Genomic DNA, 18,944 nt, shown 5'->3' on the forward strand with positions numbered 1-18,944 from the left:
GGGGAGGTTGTCATGATGGCTGAGAGAAGAAGTAGTTTGTACTATCTAAATGCTAATGTGATTTTTGGATCAGTGAATCTAGTGCAGGCATTGGATCTGAGAACTTGGCATCTCAGGCTTGGGCATCTAGGGGAGGCAGGAATCAGAGAGTTGGCTAAAAAGGGTCTGATCAAGCTAAGAAATCCCAGTGAGCAGCTGGGGTTATGTGAGCAATGTGTGCTCCGGAAAAGTAAGAAATTACCTTTTGCAAGGGGCATTCACAGTTCAGGAGCACCACTAGACAATGCTCACAGTGATTTGTGGGGCCAGCTACACCAACCACATTGGGTGGAGTTAAAAATTTTCTATTCATCATTGATGATTTCTCTAGGAAGTTATGGGTATTCATCTTGAAAGAGAAGTCAGAAACCTTTGTGAGATTTGAGGAGTGGTGCAGAGAAGTTGAGGTAGAAAAGGGTTGTTCACTAAAGTGTTTGAGAGCTGACAATAGGTTAGAATTTCTGAGCAATGAGTTTGATTCTATTTCAAGGAGAGGGGAATGACAAGGCAAAGCACAGTTCCATGCAACCCCCAGCAAAATGGGGTTGCTGAGCGCATGAACAGAACCATCTTAGAACGGGTTAGGTGTATGTTGTTTTGCTCTGGAATGTCTAAGGCTGTAAGTATGGCTGCAGTGCTTATTAATAGAAGTCCATCTTCAGCAATAGCTTTTGATACACCTGATCAAAGATGGTATGGAAGGGCTGTGGACTACTAAAATATGAGATTTTTTGGTTGTATGTCTTATGCTCACATCAGGCAAAGCAAGTTAGAACCAAGAGCTTTGAGGTGTGTGATGATTGGATACCAGAGGGGAGTAAAGGGCTACAGGCTATGGTGTATAGAACCAGAAAATCAGAAGGTTGTTATATCTAGAGATGTGCAGTTTGAAGAAAATAGAATGCCATTTCTGGAAAAAGGCTCAGGACAGTGGGAGGCCATCTCATCTTAGGAAGGAGCCAGAGCATGAAAAGATGATGGAGATGGAAATTTTGGAACCTGAGGAATCAGCTTAGGGGGAGGCTTCTGGAGCTGACAGAGTTGCTGAGGTTGAACAGCAATTAGAAGCTCATGATGAAGAAGAACCGAGCACTGGTGCTCTGGACCTGAGGAGGATCAGCAAAATCTGAGTGACTATGTCCTAGCTAGAGACAGAACCAAAAGAGTTCCTAAGTCATCAACCAGATACAGTGAGGCAGAATACTTGCTCTATGCACTTTGCATTGCAGAGAATATTAAATATGCAGAACCTGCAAACTTCAAGGAGGCTATGAAATCAAAGGAGAGCAAGCAATGGATGGAAGCTATGATAGAAGAAATACTGTCTTTGCTCAAGAATAAGACCAGGGTACTTGTGAACAGGTCACCCACACAAAGGCCAGTAAGCTGCAAATGGGTATACAAGAAAAAGGTGGAGGCTGGGAAGAGAATCAGATTTAAGACAAGACTTGTAGCTAGGGGCATCACACAAGAGGAGGGAATAGACTATAATGAGGTGTTTTCTCCAGTGGTAAAGCATGCCTCAATCAGAATTTTACTAGCCATAGTTGCACAAAGAAATTGGCATTTGAATCAGCTTGATGTGAAGACAGCTTTTCTTCATGGAGATCTTAAAGAGACTATATATATGGATCAGCCAGAGGGGTTTGTAATACATGGCAGTGAGGATAAAGTATGTCTACTGAAGAAGAGCCTTTACGGTTTGAAACAAGCAAGCAGGCAATGGCATATCAAATTTGATGAGCATATGCAGAAAATGGGATTTGTAAATTCCAAACATGATAGTTGTGTCTACTTCAAATCTGAATCTAAAGGACCAGTAGTGTATTTACTATTGTATGTAGACGACATATTGTTTGCTGGACCGGATAGGCAAGAGTTAGATAGAGTAAAACGCTTGCTAAAGGAAGGCTTTGAAGTCAAGGATCTAGGAAGTGCTAAGAAGATACTGGGTATGGACATATTCAGAGATAGAGACAAGGGAATTTTGTGGTTATCTCAGGAAGAATACATCAAAAAGTTCATACAAAAGTATCAGATAGAAAGGAGCAAGGCAGCAACCGTTCCAATATCTCAGCAGACAAGACTGTCTAAAGAGCAGTGCCCCAGAAGCCAGCAAGAAGAGAAGGAGATGAGTCGAATACCTTACTCCAACATAGTGGGCAGTGTAATGTATATGATGATATGCACGAGGCCTGGCATTTCTCACGCAATAAGTGTAGTTAGCAGATACATGTCATATCCGGGGAAGGAGCATTGGTTAGCTTTGAAGGAAATTCTCAAGTATCTCAAAGGAAACACTGATCTGGGAATTATGTTTAGAGTAGAGAATGAGGATGATGGAGACGCTCTTATCGGTTTTTGCGACTCAGATTACGCAGCTAACCTCGACAATAGGCACTCACAATCCGGATACATATTTACCTTGTTTGGCTCTACAGTGAGCTGGAAATCTAATCTTCAGTCTGTAGTAGCTTTGTCAACAACGGAAGCCGAGTATATAGCATTAACAGAGGCCGTGAATGAGAGTTTCTGGCTCAAAGGAATGGTGGGTGATTTTGGAGTAAGGCAAGAAAGTGTTGCTATCTAGTGCGACAGTAATAGCGCAATTTGCCTCGTTAAGCATCAGACTTTTCATGAGCGCAGCAATCATATCGACGTGAGATTACATTTCATTCGAGATGAGGTTGACAAAGGTGTGGTCAGAATTGAGAAGGTGAGCACCGAATACAATGCAGCTGATGTTCTTACAAAGACCTTACCAAAATATAAGTTTAGACATTGCTTGGATTTGGTTAGGGTGGTTCAAAATTTGTAAGTGTAAGGAGGAAGGTGGAACTAGATGTGTGAGACTCTTGGATCACTCAAGGTGGAGGATTTGTTAATATTTTGAGCTAATCAAGACTCATCTTTGGAGTGTTTCCAAAATATAGCCGTTGGAATGAGTGAAGACTCAAAGTCGGAAATGACCGTTGGTAGTTATAACTAAATTTGGGATCCGACCTAGCGGTTGAGTTGGTTGGATCGGATCTAACTTCCTTTAAGTAGCAGTGATTCTTCTGCACATAAAAGAAGAGAAAACTCAAGAGAGATCAAGTGAGAAGAAAAGTTTCAGCTGTGCATTTGTGCTCTCGAAGCAGGTCGACTTCGAGCGAGTTGAGAGTGTTCATCACTTTGTAAATCTCCGAGAGAATTGAGTGAACTTGTAAACCTTCTTAGAGTGATCAATAAACACATACACTAGTTTCTGCCCGTGGACGTAGGCCTAGAGCCGAACCACGTAATTGCTGCGTTCTTTTCTTTCGTGTTGCTGTTTCTTCAAACCAAGTGATTGATCTTCACAAGTAGGACTAACAATCCACTAAATTTTTCAACTCATTTTCTATTACATTTCTTAAAACCCATGCCGGATCAAAGTGGAACAATATTTGCGGGATGGAGGTAGTAGTTTTAAATGATATGTGAGTGGAGTGAGTAAGTGGAATGTAGGCCCTCTTTACCATTTATAGTACTCCCTTCGTTCCTTATTAATAGAGGTGTTTCTTTTCGGCATGAATTTTAAGAATAATGTGTGTAGTGGATAGTGAATAAAGTAAGAGAGAGGGTTACTTTTTGCAAAAAAATAGAAATGACTCAATCATCTTGGAACTTCCCAAAATAGAAAAATGACTCAATTAACATGGAACGGAGGGAGTAACTATGAACCAGACTCTTATTCGCGGACGGATCAAAATGAACAAATGGAACTCCTATTCACGGACAAAGGGAGTATAAATTTTCTAGTATGGACTATTTAAAATTTATTTATTGTTTAGTTTCAAATCTCTTTCCGATAAATGCATCGTTATATTTTTTTCTACATCTCAACTAAGTTGAGTCGTATTCCTTTTTGGGATGTCCCAACTAAGTTGAGTCATTTCTTTTTTTGACTAAAAACAAAATATCCAATCACTCTTACTTTTTTCCATCACCTACTTTACTCTCTCTATATCTTTCTTACTTTATTCATCTCTCCTTTTTTCACCACAATTTTTCAATCTTCGCGCCCAAAAGTTTTGTATCAACTTAGTTGGCACGAAGGGAGTATATTTTATATATTTTCTTAATTATTTAGATAATTTTTTAATTAAAAATATAAATATAAATTAATATAATATATTGATGTATTCATAATAATAATAATGTCGAGAGTATATATTTTTGCATATAGAGTAAATTAACTATTACATTCTTAATTTAATTTTTAAATTAAAATATAAAATTTAAAATATTGTTATGTTTCCAAAACACATGAAAATAAAGTTATCAGGAATAATATTCTAGGAATCATTTTTTCCCTGTCAACTTTACTTTCCTGACAAACAAACGGGGCCGAAAGGTTTTTACATGTGTGTAGACAACGTGCCCTTATCTGCGCATGTGGCATGCAGTTATCTCGGCCAATAGCGCGCAATATACCCTGCTACTCCCCGCCTAGACGCATGATTCATTAAAAATGAAATGTCTCTATTAACATGGAACAAATAGAGTATGTGGATTGATCAATTAAATTCAAAAGTTTGAGTCACTTTTATCCCATTCAGGCCACCATTTGTAGCTCAGATGGGTAGCCACCACAGTGTTTTTAACTGATTTGTAGAATAAAGATGTCAGCGAGGCAATTCAATAAGTTGCTGCTACTTATGACTGCAAGAGTGTTGAAGGAGTCCTAAGTCATCAAATGAAACAATTCATGATTGACGGCAACAAGGTTGTATTAAGTGCCACAGACCCTGATGCCAGAGTTGATGACGCTGAATTGGAGGGATTGACATTGTTTGTTACAAGTACTGGTGAAGGCGAGGTAAATATGTCTCTACTTGTTTGTTTAACATATCATTTCGCAGTTTTTTCCTTCTTTTTTAATTGTGGTTTATCATGGAATCTTGTAATTAAACTTACAGCCGAAATTGTTTGATGAGAAACAAACAACTACTCCATCCGTCCGTAAAATGTTGTTAGTTTTATAATAGAATATATGAAGAACAGTGAGTGGAAAAAGTTGGTGGAACGGGGATTCCACATTTATGAATTAGTTTTATAATAGAATATGAGTGTAATGAGTTAGTGGAAAGTAGACTCCATTTTCCAAAAATGGAAAAAACAGTAGATGGACCGAAATGATAAAAATAGACGGACGGCATTTCACAGAGGGATGGAGTATTTATGAAAGGGCTGCTGACAAGAACTATCTCCTAAAGATGAAAGCATCTGGGTTCATATTCAGTGAAATAAGACAAAAGTTTCCCATCATGCCATTCTCTGCAAGGTTTGTTGTTTAGTGTAAATTGTAGCAGTTTTGAGGTTCCCTTTGAAGTGAAGATAATGAGATTGATTAATTATCACGCAGGGCCTTGAAAGAGAAGAGTGTTCGTTTGGGCATAGTAGAATGTGGAGGGAAAAAGAAGAAAGGTTAGTTTGAATTCACATAGCATCCGTAACTTCAATTCTTCATTATAGATTCATATCCTCATGACAGTGAAAACAAACAATTATTCACAGGTAAGAAAGGTGGTAAAACAGAAGCTGAGCCTCCAAATGGCACTTATCAATAATGACCTTCTGCGCTCCCTAGTTTGTTAATGAAATTTTGGCTGTTCCGTCATAATGGTTGTTTTTTGGTGAAATGTTGATCTTGAGACTTTTGCACACAATGCTCTGAAATGTTTGATCCATTTTGCTAATTTTGGACCCCTACTACCTTCTTTCCTTCCAAGTCCAATGTGCTTGTGCTCTTTCTTGGTCGGTTGTTTTGGATTTTAGTTTAAGTATTACTAAACATATTTGACAGATTTAGTTGGTTTCAATTAAATTATGATAATATTTTGCCATATCTCCCTCTATTTCATCAATTGACACCATATATTTCACTATATAGCAGATACTACGAATATCTATTTAATGGATATCTTTCTGTTAAGATGATCTCAGGTTTCAAAACAAATAAAAAAGGACTTTTAAGTCCATAAATATAACATATGGGGCATCTGGTGGAAGAATTACACGGGCAAGGCAAGGCAAGGCAGCCTCTGAAAATTTCAATATAATGCCCCAAATATACTAGAAAAGTTCGGTTCCTCATATACCTCAAACTCTCACCCTAATGTCCCCAAAAACCATGACATGAAGGGATCATCACTATTTACAGTGTCGTCGTGCTGCTCGACAACCATTAAGCCAGAAGATGAATCGGAATAACATCAAGAATGAAAACAAAACCAAAGGAATTCGACAACACCCCTTGCACACTCAAACAGATTACTTTAGTCGTTGCGTAATTTGTGAGTAAAGCTGATGAATGCCAACGTTAATTTATCTTATGGTAGGCATGACGTATATGTTACCTTCCAAAGATTGACATGAATATGGTGGAACCTTTCAGATCACAAAATTGCATCACTGCTGCTTCTTGGAAATCCACGACTAGCTTATGGCATATTTAATGCGCGTTTCAGTTGAGCGAATGAGGAAGGATGAATTTTGGACATGGCGGTATTAAACAATTCTCCATGGAGGGCAGAGCATGTCTGGAGGTTGTCCTTGAGCGAACTCTCCAGCGGAATTTGGTTAATAGGGTCAGAGAACTTGATCTGGAAATGGAAAATCTATGTTATTCATATGACATGATTCTGAAAGCTTTCATAAAATTCGGAAAAAGTACCTGTCTCCTCCGTAATTCTTTGCTAGGGACATCCATCTTGCTAGATTGCATGTTGTCGCTACTATATGGCACAAGGATGTCATCAATAACAATGTCATTATATGAGGACATTTGAGAAAATCAACCATTGAGCATGAGTAGATAACTGACCTTGATTCCTCTTCTGTCAACTCCTCGGTTCCACCCAATATCACACTTGTGCATACGCTGAGACGAACATAATATAACAGAAAATTGAATTAAAACTTGTGTCATTAGAATTGGAATAGATAAATCAAGCATCTAGTAGATGAATTACCTAAGGATCTGCTCAAGTTTATCAAGAACTTGAGACATTCTCAACGTTAGAATTATAGAAAGGGCAAGGGCAAATGTCTTTCTTTGCGTGTAAATGACATTATCAACCTACAACACCAGATAAAGAACAAGCTTTAATAAGGATGGCTGAAATTAAAAAAAAAAGTTGAGCCATGACCAACACAAATCAAACTTCAATAAATCAAAGCATATGGCTGCTTACAGCGGCCGACCAAAAAAACTGCCACAAGGTTATGACAGTCAGCATGCCAGGATATAGCGGTCGATAAAAATAAATAAATAAAACATTAGTAATATACATATATAATATGAAATACTCCCTCCGTCCCACTTTACCAGTCCCGGTTTACCATTTTTGGGTGTCCCACTTTAGGAGTCTCAATTGGAATATTCCATAAATGGTAATAGGCTTCACATTCCACTATCCTTTTTCCACTCACATTTTATTATAAAACTAATATATAAAAGTAGGACCCACATTCCATTATCTTTTTTCACTAACTTTACTTTACATTTCTTAAAACTCGTGCTGAACTCAAATGAGACTCAATAATTTAGAAAATTATAATATTATAATCTCTTATCTTAGAACAACAACTAAAGCATAATGTGTAAATCATTATGTCTTGAAGTGTTAGCTCAATAATTTAAATGTAAAATCACCAGCCATCAATACATATTCACATCCTCCTGAATCTTCATCAACTTCAGCATAGTCATCCTCATTCTTGTTGTAATCATCAACATCCAACAAAACAAATCCTTCTCCCTCTTCACATTTGGATACATCAATATTCCCAATATGTTCTTGCTCAAATTCTTCATCCACAAGCCACCTCTCTTCAACGACATCACCAATTTTCCTTTCACTTTTGTAGATGCAGTTGTGGTTCTTGCGTCTCTTTTAGAACCTCTAACACAACTTGATGAAGTGGGACAATCTTTTCTTTTGTTTGACCTATTATATGTTAAAGACTCTCCACCCCTCAAAGCCTTGTAGACAGTATTCCAATCAACTGAATCTCCATTGTAAACCTAATAATTGCCAACACCATCAGCATCATCCAACTCTCCAACTACCACTCATTACACTCATCAAATTTTTGGTTATATTCGAATCATAAACCAAATCCTGAACACCATTAGAATCATCCAACTCTCCAACTACCACTCATTACACTCAGCATATTTTTGAACATATTCTAATCATAAACCAAATCCTGAACACCCATCAGCATCATCCAACTCTCCAACTACCAATCATTAAATTCATCAAATTTTTGGTTATATGCAAGTCATAAACCAAATCCCACACTTTATGCTTGAGCCTATTTCTCTTTTTTGAATGAATCAGCCGCATAAATATAATTGCAGGTTTGTTAGTTTTAATGTTATATTAGAACTGAAAATATAAATATGTTTAGGCGGCACTGAGCAGAAGGCGGTGATTGGGCGGCGGTGAGGCGGCAGGCATATAGATGTAGAAGAATACGCTTTGAGTTCTAAAACCTGAATCTGATAACAAGCTGGAAATATTAAAACCCTATTTAAATATGTAAATGGATCATATTTAGTAAATGGGTCGAATTTCAGGCAAATGTGACGAATCATTTGGGAAAATGAGCTGGGTAACGGGTTAATGGGTTAAGTGCGAAAAAACAGCCGCAATAAACGCCATGGACCCCTGGCAGCCGCCATTAAAATCTGCCACAAATCATGTGGCAGTGTTGTTTATAAAAATACCGCCACAGAAAGCGACATGGTGGAGCCATGGCAGATATTTAATAACACTTGGCATGAGCGACAGAAGCAAACTGTCATTGTTTGACCAGGCTTGACAAGTGGCAGATAAAGAGAGACTGTAGATATGCTGATAACTTGAGTCAAAATATTGATGGTTTTCTCAGGTGAAGGAACAAAAGACAAACTTTTGATGTAAAAACCACTTGCTGACCTTGTCAAGCCACACGTCAACCAGGCAAAGAAGTATGCTTTCTTCACTTGAGATCCCAGCCTTTTGAAGATGTGCTAACAACGAAGGATCTGAAGTGAGTTGTGCAAGATAATTGGTATTCATGACCAAAATCCTCGCAAGTATTGCAGCTGAAGATGTTTTCACTGCTGTCTTTGAAGGATCATGATCATCTCCCCGGCTCAGGCATATGACAATTAGTTTCTGGAATATACATCGTAAAACTTATAAAAGCCCATAGAAATCAAGATATGAAATCATACATTGTTGTAATGGATATGGAGAGAAATACCTGCACAGTGGTGCTGATTAGTTGGGGAACTTCAGCAGGAAAACACTGTATTGCAACAAAGCACACAAATGATCATTGTATTGAGTTCTCAAGTGATGCTCTGCTGTTGCAGCATCAAGACCGGACATACCTGAACTAAAACATCCACCAATGGAAGAATTGAAAGCAGTCCTTTATCACTGACATTACCAATAACTAGATCAAGCAATTTTGAAAGTGTCTGTGCATGCATATTGAGGAACTCTAAACCGCCAAGTACTATGTAGCCTTCAATAATGCTGGCAGCCACCTATATATAAAGTTTGACGTCAAGCCACTGTATTTTAGAAACGTAAAAGAATATACAACCACCAAAAGGAGAAATTCTGTGAACCTTTAAATAATCAAAACTCCTATCCAAGATTTCAACCAAACATGGGAAGAAACCCAAAAGCTGAGGCACCATTGCAATTGCATGAGTAAGAGTAGCCTCCCATAACTGTACGATAAGGATACAGAAGAAATAATGATTTTGAATGCTAGAGACTATTTGGAAACTTGAGTCATGCTTAATGGACTACTGACCAGCATGCTATCTTCTAAAAGTTCATCAGGGCTATTAGCATTAATCACACTCTGTAATATGGGCATCAACAAGTTGTAACAGATAGATGACTGATAACCCAGTGCAGCAACAAAGTTCTTTAGAGCTGTAAGAAGCTGAATCTGCAGAAGGCTTTCACCAGATGATTCATCCCAAGCCTAAGACAATCACCAAGTGAATGCTTTAAATAAAATTAATTTTAGAATCCTTGTCTATGATTATGCCTACAGGATAAAATAAATATGTAATATACCTTGTGGAAAAACATCACCAATTTGTTTGCATAAGGAATAACTTCAGTGATGCGTCCAATAAGACTAGAAATTGTATTCAAAACTTGAACCTGGATATCGGATATAAAATAAGAACTTAATAAGGAAGTATTGCAATCAACCTACAAACAGCAGATTCTTTTTATATATACAATGACTGATGTTTAGAGTGTATGACGAAAGAGTTTAAAGACAAAAGTTCAAATTTGGTCCTTTACATTTGCTCTAAAAAACTTTTTGGTCCTTTACATTAAGTTTGTTACCTTTTAGTCCCAAACAATATGTTTTAGGCCAAAGTTAACCTTTTCTGTTAAATTTAACGGTCAAATGTGATTTGACCAAATTAGTGATATAATTATGAATCTAATTAGCCAGATTAACCTAATTAATTTAATATTTATAAAATATTTTTTTACCTATAATAAAAATTAACTTACAATTTATAAAATATATTATAAAAATTAATAAAGATTAAAATTTATAAAATATTTTACCTATAATAAAAATTAAATTTGTGAATATTTTATAAATTTAAATTCAATTTTATTTTTCCTATAGGTAAAATTATAAATTTTAATTCAGGTTTATAGTATTTATTATAGATAAAGAAATATTTTATAAATTTTAATATTTTTTATTATATGTATTAAAATATTTTATGAATATTAATATATTTTGATATAGGTAAAAAATATTTTATAAATTTTTATATTGTAATCGGTTAAGTAGATTTAATTAAATCACTAATTTGGCCAAATCACATTGACCGTTAAATTTTAACGGAAAATGTTAACTTTGGACCAAAACATATTGTTTGGGATCAAAACGTAACAAACTTAATAAACTTAACGTAAATGACCAAAAAGTTTTTTGGAGCAAATGTAAAGGACAAAAAGTTTATACTAACCAGGCTGATATAGTGACACCATAAAAGAGAAACAATTGACAGACAAAATCAGGTCATACTAATTGCAATTAAAGAACAGAAAAGGATAAGAATTGATAAAGAAATTGGTAGCTTGGTTTTATAGTGTGACAATATGGCAAGCGGAAGCCCATTCAAGGATTTCATTGATCACTGGGTATAAATATGGAAAAATAAGAGCCTGTCACTTACTTTTGAGTCAAATTCTTGTACATCTTCCACCAGTTTGAAACATGAGTCCCAGCATACTGGAAGAAGATCTGAAAAGTCTTGCTCTGAGAAATTTGCATCTTCAATATGGAAATACAAAGATCGTGATGCAGCCAACTGAAACAACAGGTCAAATGTGAAAAAGGAAACAAGGGTAATTCATAAGCCAGTTAGATGTACACATCATACCCTGACACACAAGTCTCCCTCCTGAAGTAATTTTATTAAAGCGCAATATACTGGTCGTCTAGTATCATCCTTAATCTATAGATGAAAAGAAACAAGGCACACAAGTCAAGAAACTAGTTATACTGAAAGGAGTACATCCAAAAATTAGACCATACAACACTTCACTCAGTAAGATAGAAAATCACTCCTGCCCAACCAATCACTCATCATCAGGTCATTCAATTAGCCTCACCCATCATGAATCCAATCACAAAAAATTCACAGCCTAAGAAGACTCCTGCCAGCAATGCCTTACATGGGAAGCCCATTACATAACCTCTTCCCACCAATCTAAATTCACAATATTCAAGCTAAGTTCTCTAACAGCACATAAGTTCTTCATTTCAATATCCATTCTTTATATAGTATGAATTCAAAAATAAGATTTGATTTGAGCTTTGACCTGAGATCTCAGTCATTCTTAAAAGGCACTAACTTTCAAGGCCACCATATTACCAAATTTGACATATGTTACAGAAGTGCTCAGCATTAGCTATATTCATAAGGAAATACTCAATCAACCAAGACAGCAAGCTGCAAATAAATAGATAAAACAGAATATCAGATCTGCAATCATTTGTCTTCTGATATCAGTACCTTTTTCATATGAATAGTTCAGATCGAGCATGCTGTAGTTAGATGCAGAAGCATAAGAGACAGTAAAATAGAGTTATACAGACATGAATTGTAGGCAATCTAAATGGTGAAATGATGGCATATGCACACAGCTTGCGAGTAATTTACCTCTGAGACCCACTGGCCCAGGATCAATGCAACTTTCCTGTGGATGATCCGCATGTTTGGATTATCATTTGTGAGTTCAACAGATAATGCGCCACTGAACCTGCATAAGAGTGTCAGTGAATTTCCAATATAAACTCACTACAAAGTAAACTAAATTCTCTGAAAATGACTATGTTCTGACTGTCATCAAATGAGAACATTGTCACCATCATCTCTTAATAACAACTTGCCAAAAAATTCCGTCTACATTTTGTCATTTGCAACAAGCTTTTGGGATCAATAGCAAATAACCACTGAGGTTCCCAAATAAAAGAACAAATGGTAGAAGATTGAGCGCACATTAGCCCAATTGGATAATAGTTAACTTTTTGAATGAGAAAAGGCTCATAATCTCACAGACAAAGAGAGAAATGGCTTACCAGTCTTTAAAGCTCAGATAATTTGAGAGTTCATAATAGACGTATGCTGCCGCACCATAAGCAGCATCCTTGAGAAGCAGTTGTGGATTTATTTCAGTAACAGAAGAAGGACATCCGTTCATTGCCTCCTGAAGAATTGAAACCACAACTGGACCTAGCAACTACATCAACAGATATCAAGCAGACATAATCAGTTACCAACATGTAAATTGTCAGATATAAATCAAAATATACATCAAAATCACCTACTTGGCTGTTATTCTCAAACAAGACTATGTACAATGCTTCAGCACATGGTCTTAATCTCTCTGACCACAAAATAGAATCCTGCTCGTGATAAAATGACTCAGGATTCTGGTACCATTCTTCCACATCACCAGCCGTTAAAACAAAATACCTGTTCAAAAGAAATACCAGTGGTCAGAGGAATACCAAAAGGATCAGAAGGTAAAGGGAGGAAAGGCAGGAAATAAAGAAAAAAACAAAGATGTTTCCTACTCTCATAATAAAAGCTAGCAATGCCACATGGCCCTTGCAACCAGACAGGTATATTTATTTCTGTGAAACTATTGAACATGACACAGTAGATTTCAAGTGGACTTGAGACGGAAATATGCCTTATAGTAAGTAGCCTTTTTATTCTTTGAGATACTTTAAAACCTTATCTACATTAACATACTCAGAATAACAGAGTCCAGATAACCTAGACTTACCTCCTTATCAATATGTTACATAGTAGCACCACTCGCTCACTGGGCAGCAATGAAGCCAAAAAGGCAGCAACTACACTTGATACATTCTTCTTCACATCCTGAAGTGAGACCCAGTTGTCATCCATAACACGACCAGTCAAGAATGGCTTGTATTCTTTACATTCTAGGACAGACTTCATCATCACCATGCACTGGATCAAGAAACCTTCAAATGACAATACATCTGGCTCTGGATTCGTTATCTTATTCAAGCAGAAATAAACAACAGGCCGAATGACATTTTGGTCACCAAAGGAGTAAGGATGTCGTTGCTGAAAGGCTATTGAAATCTTCATCAATTTGATGCATGATTTCTTCAGGAATTCCAAGAATTTAGGATGTTTCTCTTGAAAAGAAGAATCTGCACAAATTGCATATCAAAATAAGTTCACAAACCAGATAAATTTGTAGCAATAACAAGTAATCTCTAGGTCGATGCCCGAAATCAATTCCCTTCCAAACAACAAATATGGCCACGGTGGAAGCTAACAATGAGCAGTTGGTATGCAATAGGAAAAGCACATAAACTGCAACCAAAAGGGAGAAAAAAAGATGTTGGTGCAACACAGAACAAAAACTAAAGGATATGACAGAAATCTTACAGTATGGCAAAAATGACTGGACTGCATTCAGCATAACCGGGCAGACCTTCTTGACGGGTTGTACCTCCTAAAAGACAATGCAATTCAGTTTATACCCCCATATTCATGACAATCATCAGAGTGAAAACAAAAAGGGATGCAGAAATGGAGACGATCAAGGAGTCAAATGCTGCTGCATAGGCTCAAGAAATAGGCGACCAACAAGAAAGAAAGGATAAGACGGGGGAAGAGATAAAAAGAAGCTTTACCTGTAGAGATTTAGAATCACTTTGGAAGCCAGAAACTATGAGTTGGCGTATTATCTTTGAACATAGAAACCATCTTTCACAGATCAAGTACATATCATCCTGGTGCAACTCAGGACTATTTTGAGCTAGCAGAAAAAAACCATGCAAGATTTTTTGTAGGTCAGTCAGCCAAAGGTCCCAGCTGTAATCAAAGAATTGAGATGCTATCTGCCAAATGATCAAGCATAAAAAGTCCAGTGAAAAAGAAATATATTCAGTTAAAAAGATGGAGTGAACTGCACAATGGGAACCTCAAGTCAACAAAGTGCAAGATAAGCAGCCAATTCTAAATAAAGAAACATTTATAGTAGTGGTGTTCATATGGCTCACAATGGTGACAAAGAATAAAAGAGAAACAACCAACTCTTAAAAAAGAGAAAATTTAACATTCTTGTCCACAATGGTGACAAGAATAAAAGAAACAACCAACTCTAAATGATTAAGCATCGATACAAAATAGTAGTGGTTTTTCTGACTCAGAACTTTTAACTAGATACCCAACCATACATACAAATCCCAAAATCTTATCCCGTTATCCGACAACAATAACAATTATGTCCTTGACTGGGATTAATTTTCCAATCATAAGTCATAGAGTCAATAGAACCAACAGCACGAAAATGAGAAGAAAAAATTAGAAAAATACACAATAAAGTTAAACACCTCATTTATGTCACACAGGATAAATAAATAAATAACTAGCCAACATTCTTAAATCACGAATCGGTAGGACCAATTTATGACAATGATATGTTTATTGTTTGAATAGTTTGAACATGAGGCTTCAGCCCGAGATCGGACATTAAGGTTTAGTGAAATGCATACGAACATACATGGTGAAATTTAAAGAAACATAAGTAAAATATAATATGCACCTCAGAGAAGGTCCTTTGGTCAGAAGTAAGACGTTTGGTCGACAACTCCTTCAAAATCCGGAAAAGTATCAAGAATATTCTGTGTGAAGTTAATGTATCAGCTGACCGAAGCTCTTGTGCTAACACAGAAAGCAAGTGTGGCCTGAAAGTAGAGAAAAGGGGACAAAAGTAAAGAAAATAAATTATAGGAGTAATAAGTAAATCCAGTGGTAAATGGAAATGTATGATGCCACGGATAATCTTTGACTAGATTCATTAAGGCAATTTCCACATAGATGAAATAGAGAAGCATACCATTCTTTTGGGTAGTCTATCCGAGCCATTTTTGAGATCAATACGGCCAAAGTACGAGCTATCTGCAAAATAAGAATGATATTCAAGATTAAACTAGAAAAACAAAGGAAAATGTCTATGAATTGCTAGGATAGCAATGGATATAAAAACAACACAAGTAAATGCTGCAGTACTCAGCTGAGTAGGATGCATTACAGATAGTTCGAGTGAAATATAAGCCATCAGAGAGACTACTAATAGATGTACATGCAAGCATTACCTGGTGATTTTCTTCTCTCAAGTGTGACAATAACTTTTGCCGTAAATGCAATTTCTCGTCATTGCTCAGTCCCCTGAAAAAGGCATTTCCGCAATCAAAATCTAGAAAACCTTGGTACCAGTCATCGAACTTAAAAGCAAAACTAACTAAAGTCACCTCAAAGTGAGAAGGATAAAAACACTAAGCTATATCTTCGGAACACCAAACAGAAAAGGTAAGAAAGCACATTCAAGCCGCACAACACGTATATCCCCACTTAAAGAATCACTCTATTTGCCGAAAAGTTCGTGATCTAGTAATATTTCTCAGGCCGTGAGGCATATTTCACATCTAGAATCCTGGCCACAAAGGCTCACCCTATGATGCTGAAAATTAATGCACTTGAGTGACAGTGACACTTAATTTTTTATAATTAAAGTGACATGAAATGGCGGGTTTTTTCTTCTTTTGTTCTAGACCACGATTATCATTCCTCGATTGTATTGGATTTTTTTTTTATTCCAGCTTTGGGAGAGACGCATGACCCTCATGCGTCTCCTTTTAATGAAACGCATAACGGAGATGCGTCTTTTAGAGAGACGCATGAGGGACATGCGTCTCTCAATTTTTTCGGTTTTTTTTGAAAGACGCATGAGCGTCATGCGTCTTAGGGAGAGACGCATGAGGCTCATGCGTCTCTAATTTGATTCCAGGTTATTGCTCCGAAAGATCAAGAGCAGTATTGGTGGTGAAGACACGTTTGACATGCATGTTTTGTGGTGTTTTGTGGTGGTGAAGACACGTTTCACTGAATCATCTCTAACTTGACCCACCAAATAAGATTATATACAATGCATATATTGATCTATATAAATGATAATCAATCTCATAATGGAAGAGATGCAAAAATGGTGGAGGCCAGAAAAGAGGAGTCGGAGAAGAAGCAGCAAAATGATGATGATGGTGATGAGATGGGTAAAGCTAGAGAGGTGATTCGAGATTCCTTCATTTCTGGAGCTGGCTGGAGATCATATATTTCTGGAGCTGGCTGGAGAAGTTGGTAAATAAAGTTCTTCAATAAATTAGAGACGCATGAGCCTCATGCGTCTCTCCCTAAGACGCAGTCGTTCAAAAAAAACCGAAAAAATTGAGAGACGCATGTCCCTCATGTGTCTCTATGAAAGACGCATCTCCGTCATGCGTTTCATTAAAAGGAGACGCATGAGGGTCATGCGTCTCTCCCAAAGCCGGAATAAAAAAAAGTCCAGTACAATCAAGGAATGATAATCGTGGTCTAGAACAAAAGAAGAAAAAACCCATGAAATGGCAGTTCCTAATGTACGAGAATGAAACACAAACAGCATTAAATCGCTTACGTTGAATCACGCCTGTTCCTCCAATACCGATTAACGCTGTTCTTAAAATAAACCGAAGCCATCAATCTCACATCGGTCTGCGATGCTAAATCCTTCGCCGTTATCACCTCCTGCACATCACCAAAACCCCTCGTCGAACAAATCCAATAGCTTCACAGTCAATATAAACACAAGCAACTAACGCAAACACAGCCACAATCACTTCAAATACCATTAGACAAGAGCAGAAACCAGGCCTACTCTCCAATTGCACGAGAGCATCCTCCGCCGGCTTCAGCACATTCACGTCGCTGCTCACTGAATTCGCGAGCAGTCCGTATATCATCGGCAAGTCTGAGACGGTGAGCGCCATTTCCGTTTCTGGAAGATTCTAGAACAGGCGTATGTCGGAAACAGAGCTCTGTTCGTGCGTTTTGGATCAAGGGGTTAAGTGGAGAATGTGAAAAGGCCGCAACCGATACAGGGGAATCGACCGCTTATAGAATTCGAATTTCGGAAGCGGCGGAGGGGGGGGGTTGAATTTTCCGGCGGAGGATTAAGCGGTGGGGTGAGGCGAAGGAGGGGCAAAATTAAACTGCTGCTGAAGTTTACGAGCTGAAAGGAGATGAGTTGTAAATTTGTAATCGTTTCAGTGCATTTCTCTTCGGTCTTGATTGGCTTTCAATTTTATTCCTTTGCAATCTGGGATTGCTAAATATTTTTGCATCTGATTTAATGTTAATGGTGATTCATTTCAGTCCCATTTTTAATTTAATGATGTAACCTAGTTTTGAATGAACTTTTCAAAAAATTGTTAACATGAGATTCTCAGTTTCAACATTAAATTTTTCGGTGCTTTTTAAACGAATTTAGTGTACTAGTATTTATTTGTTGAATAAAGATATATTAAGAATGATTGTATATACCCCTATAATTTTTAACCGGTTTTTATTTAAACCGGTTTTTTTATTAGATATTATATCTTTACTAAACTACCCTTTTGTTATATTTGTAAATTCAAATTACTGTCAAATTACATGGAGCATTTATAGTAACATGGATGATCACTACAAAATAAATGTACTCCAATTTACTTTGTTAAATATCATAAATTGAGGTAATCCAAAATTTGATAGCCAATTTTGATAGTGTTGCATTATATAGTTAATTTCATAACTAGGCAAATTTGAATTCGTGACTAATTTGATGACTAACACTATTGTGATATCAAAACTAGGTAAATATAATAATTTCGTGACTAATACTATTGTGATAGTGTTGCATTATATAGTTAAATATCATAACTAGTACTATTGTGATATCATCAAATTTGAATTTCCATTTATCTAGGCAAATTTCATAAACAGAATTTCGTGACAAAAAATATTTCTATTAAACTAAACTTATCATTTAAAACTGGAATATTTCATACATTGAAGACTAATAAAATTTCTATCTAACAAAAATTATTATTTATAAATGGAAGGGATACCTTTACATTTCAATCCCCATTGATTTAGGCAAATTTTGTAAATTGATTTATGAATTTTCAACTAATTAAATGTATATACAAAATTTCTCTTTGAAAACTTTCCATTATTTAACATAGCACCGTTACATTCAAAATATAACATTATTTATAACTTTTACACTTATTCTTTGAAGTGCTTGAATCCTCTAAAAAAATTGAGCAATATCCATGGCTAATTCCAACATCAATGATATTTTGTACGACATGTTTGGATCCGACGATGAAGAAGGTTCGCAAGACAAGACTATACGAGAAGGTATTTGTTTGTTCTTAAAAACTCATTCTTATATTATTGATTATTGAGTGCA

The 18,944-nt window shown here is 36.5% G+C and overlaps 1 protein-coding gene across 2 annotated transcripts; it reads right to left on the minus strand.

Annotated features, from left to right (window-relative positions):
* Positions 1-5,960: 5,960 nt before the first annotated feature.
* LOC121799243 (importin-11-like) lies at positions 5,961-17,822 on the minus strand. 2 transcript variants are annotated; one of them, XM_042198569.1, is made up of 23 exons: positions 17,338-17,822; positions 17,127-17,236; positions 15,772-15,844; positions 15,513-15,574; positions 15,219-15,360; positions 14,305-14,511; positions 14,057-14,123; positions 13,416-13,815; positions 12,952-13,099; positions 12,703-12,863; positions 12,284-12,383; positions 11,501-11,575; positions 11,294-11,428; positions 10,158-10,247; positions 9,886-10,062; positions 9,695-9,799; positions 9,452-9,610; positions 9,322-9,366; positions 9,012-9,233; positions 7,038-7,144; positions 6,890-6,946; positions 6,740-6,800; positions 5,961-6,668 (listed from the first exon to the last, which is right to left on the minus strand). In XM_042198569.1, exons 1-23 carry the CDS (start codon positions 17,476-17,478, stop codon positions 6,507-6,509), a joined length of 3,006 nt encoding a protein of 1,001 aa, XP_042054503.1. In that variant the 5' UTR covers positions 17,479-17,822; the 3' UTR covers positions 5,961-6,506. The 2 variants fall into 2 exon arrangements, with proteins under 2 accessions (XP_042054503.1, XP_042054504.1); XM_042198570.1 differs by lacking the exon at positions 11,501-11,575.
* Between the last annotated feature and the right edge of the window lie 1,122 nt (positions 17,823-18,944).

The sequence above is a fragment of the Salvia splendens genome, chromosome 4 (genome assembly GCF_004379255.2).
Source record: "Salvia splendens isolate huo1 chromosome 4, SspV2, whole genome shotgun sequence".
NCBI lineage: Eukaryota > Viridiplantae > Streptophyta > Magnoliopsida > Lamiales > Lamiaceae > Salvia > Salvia splendens.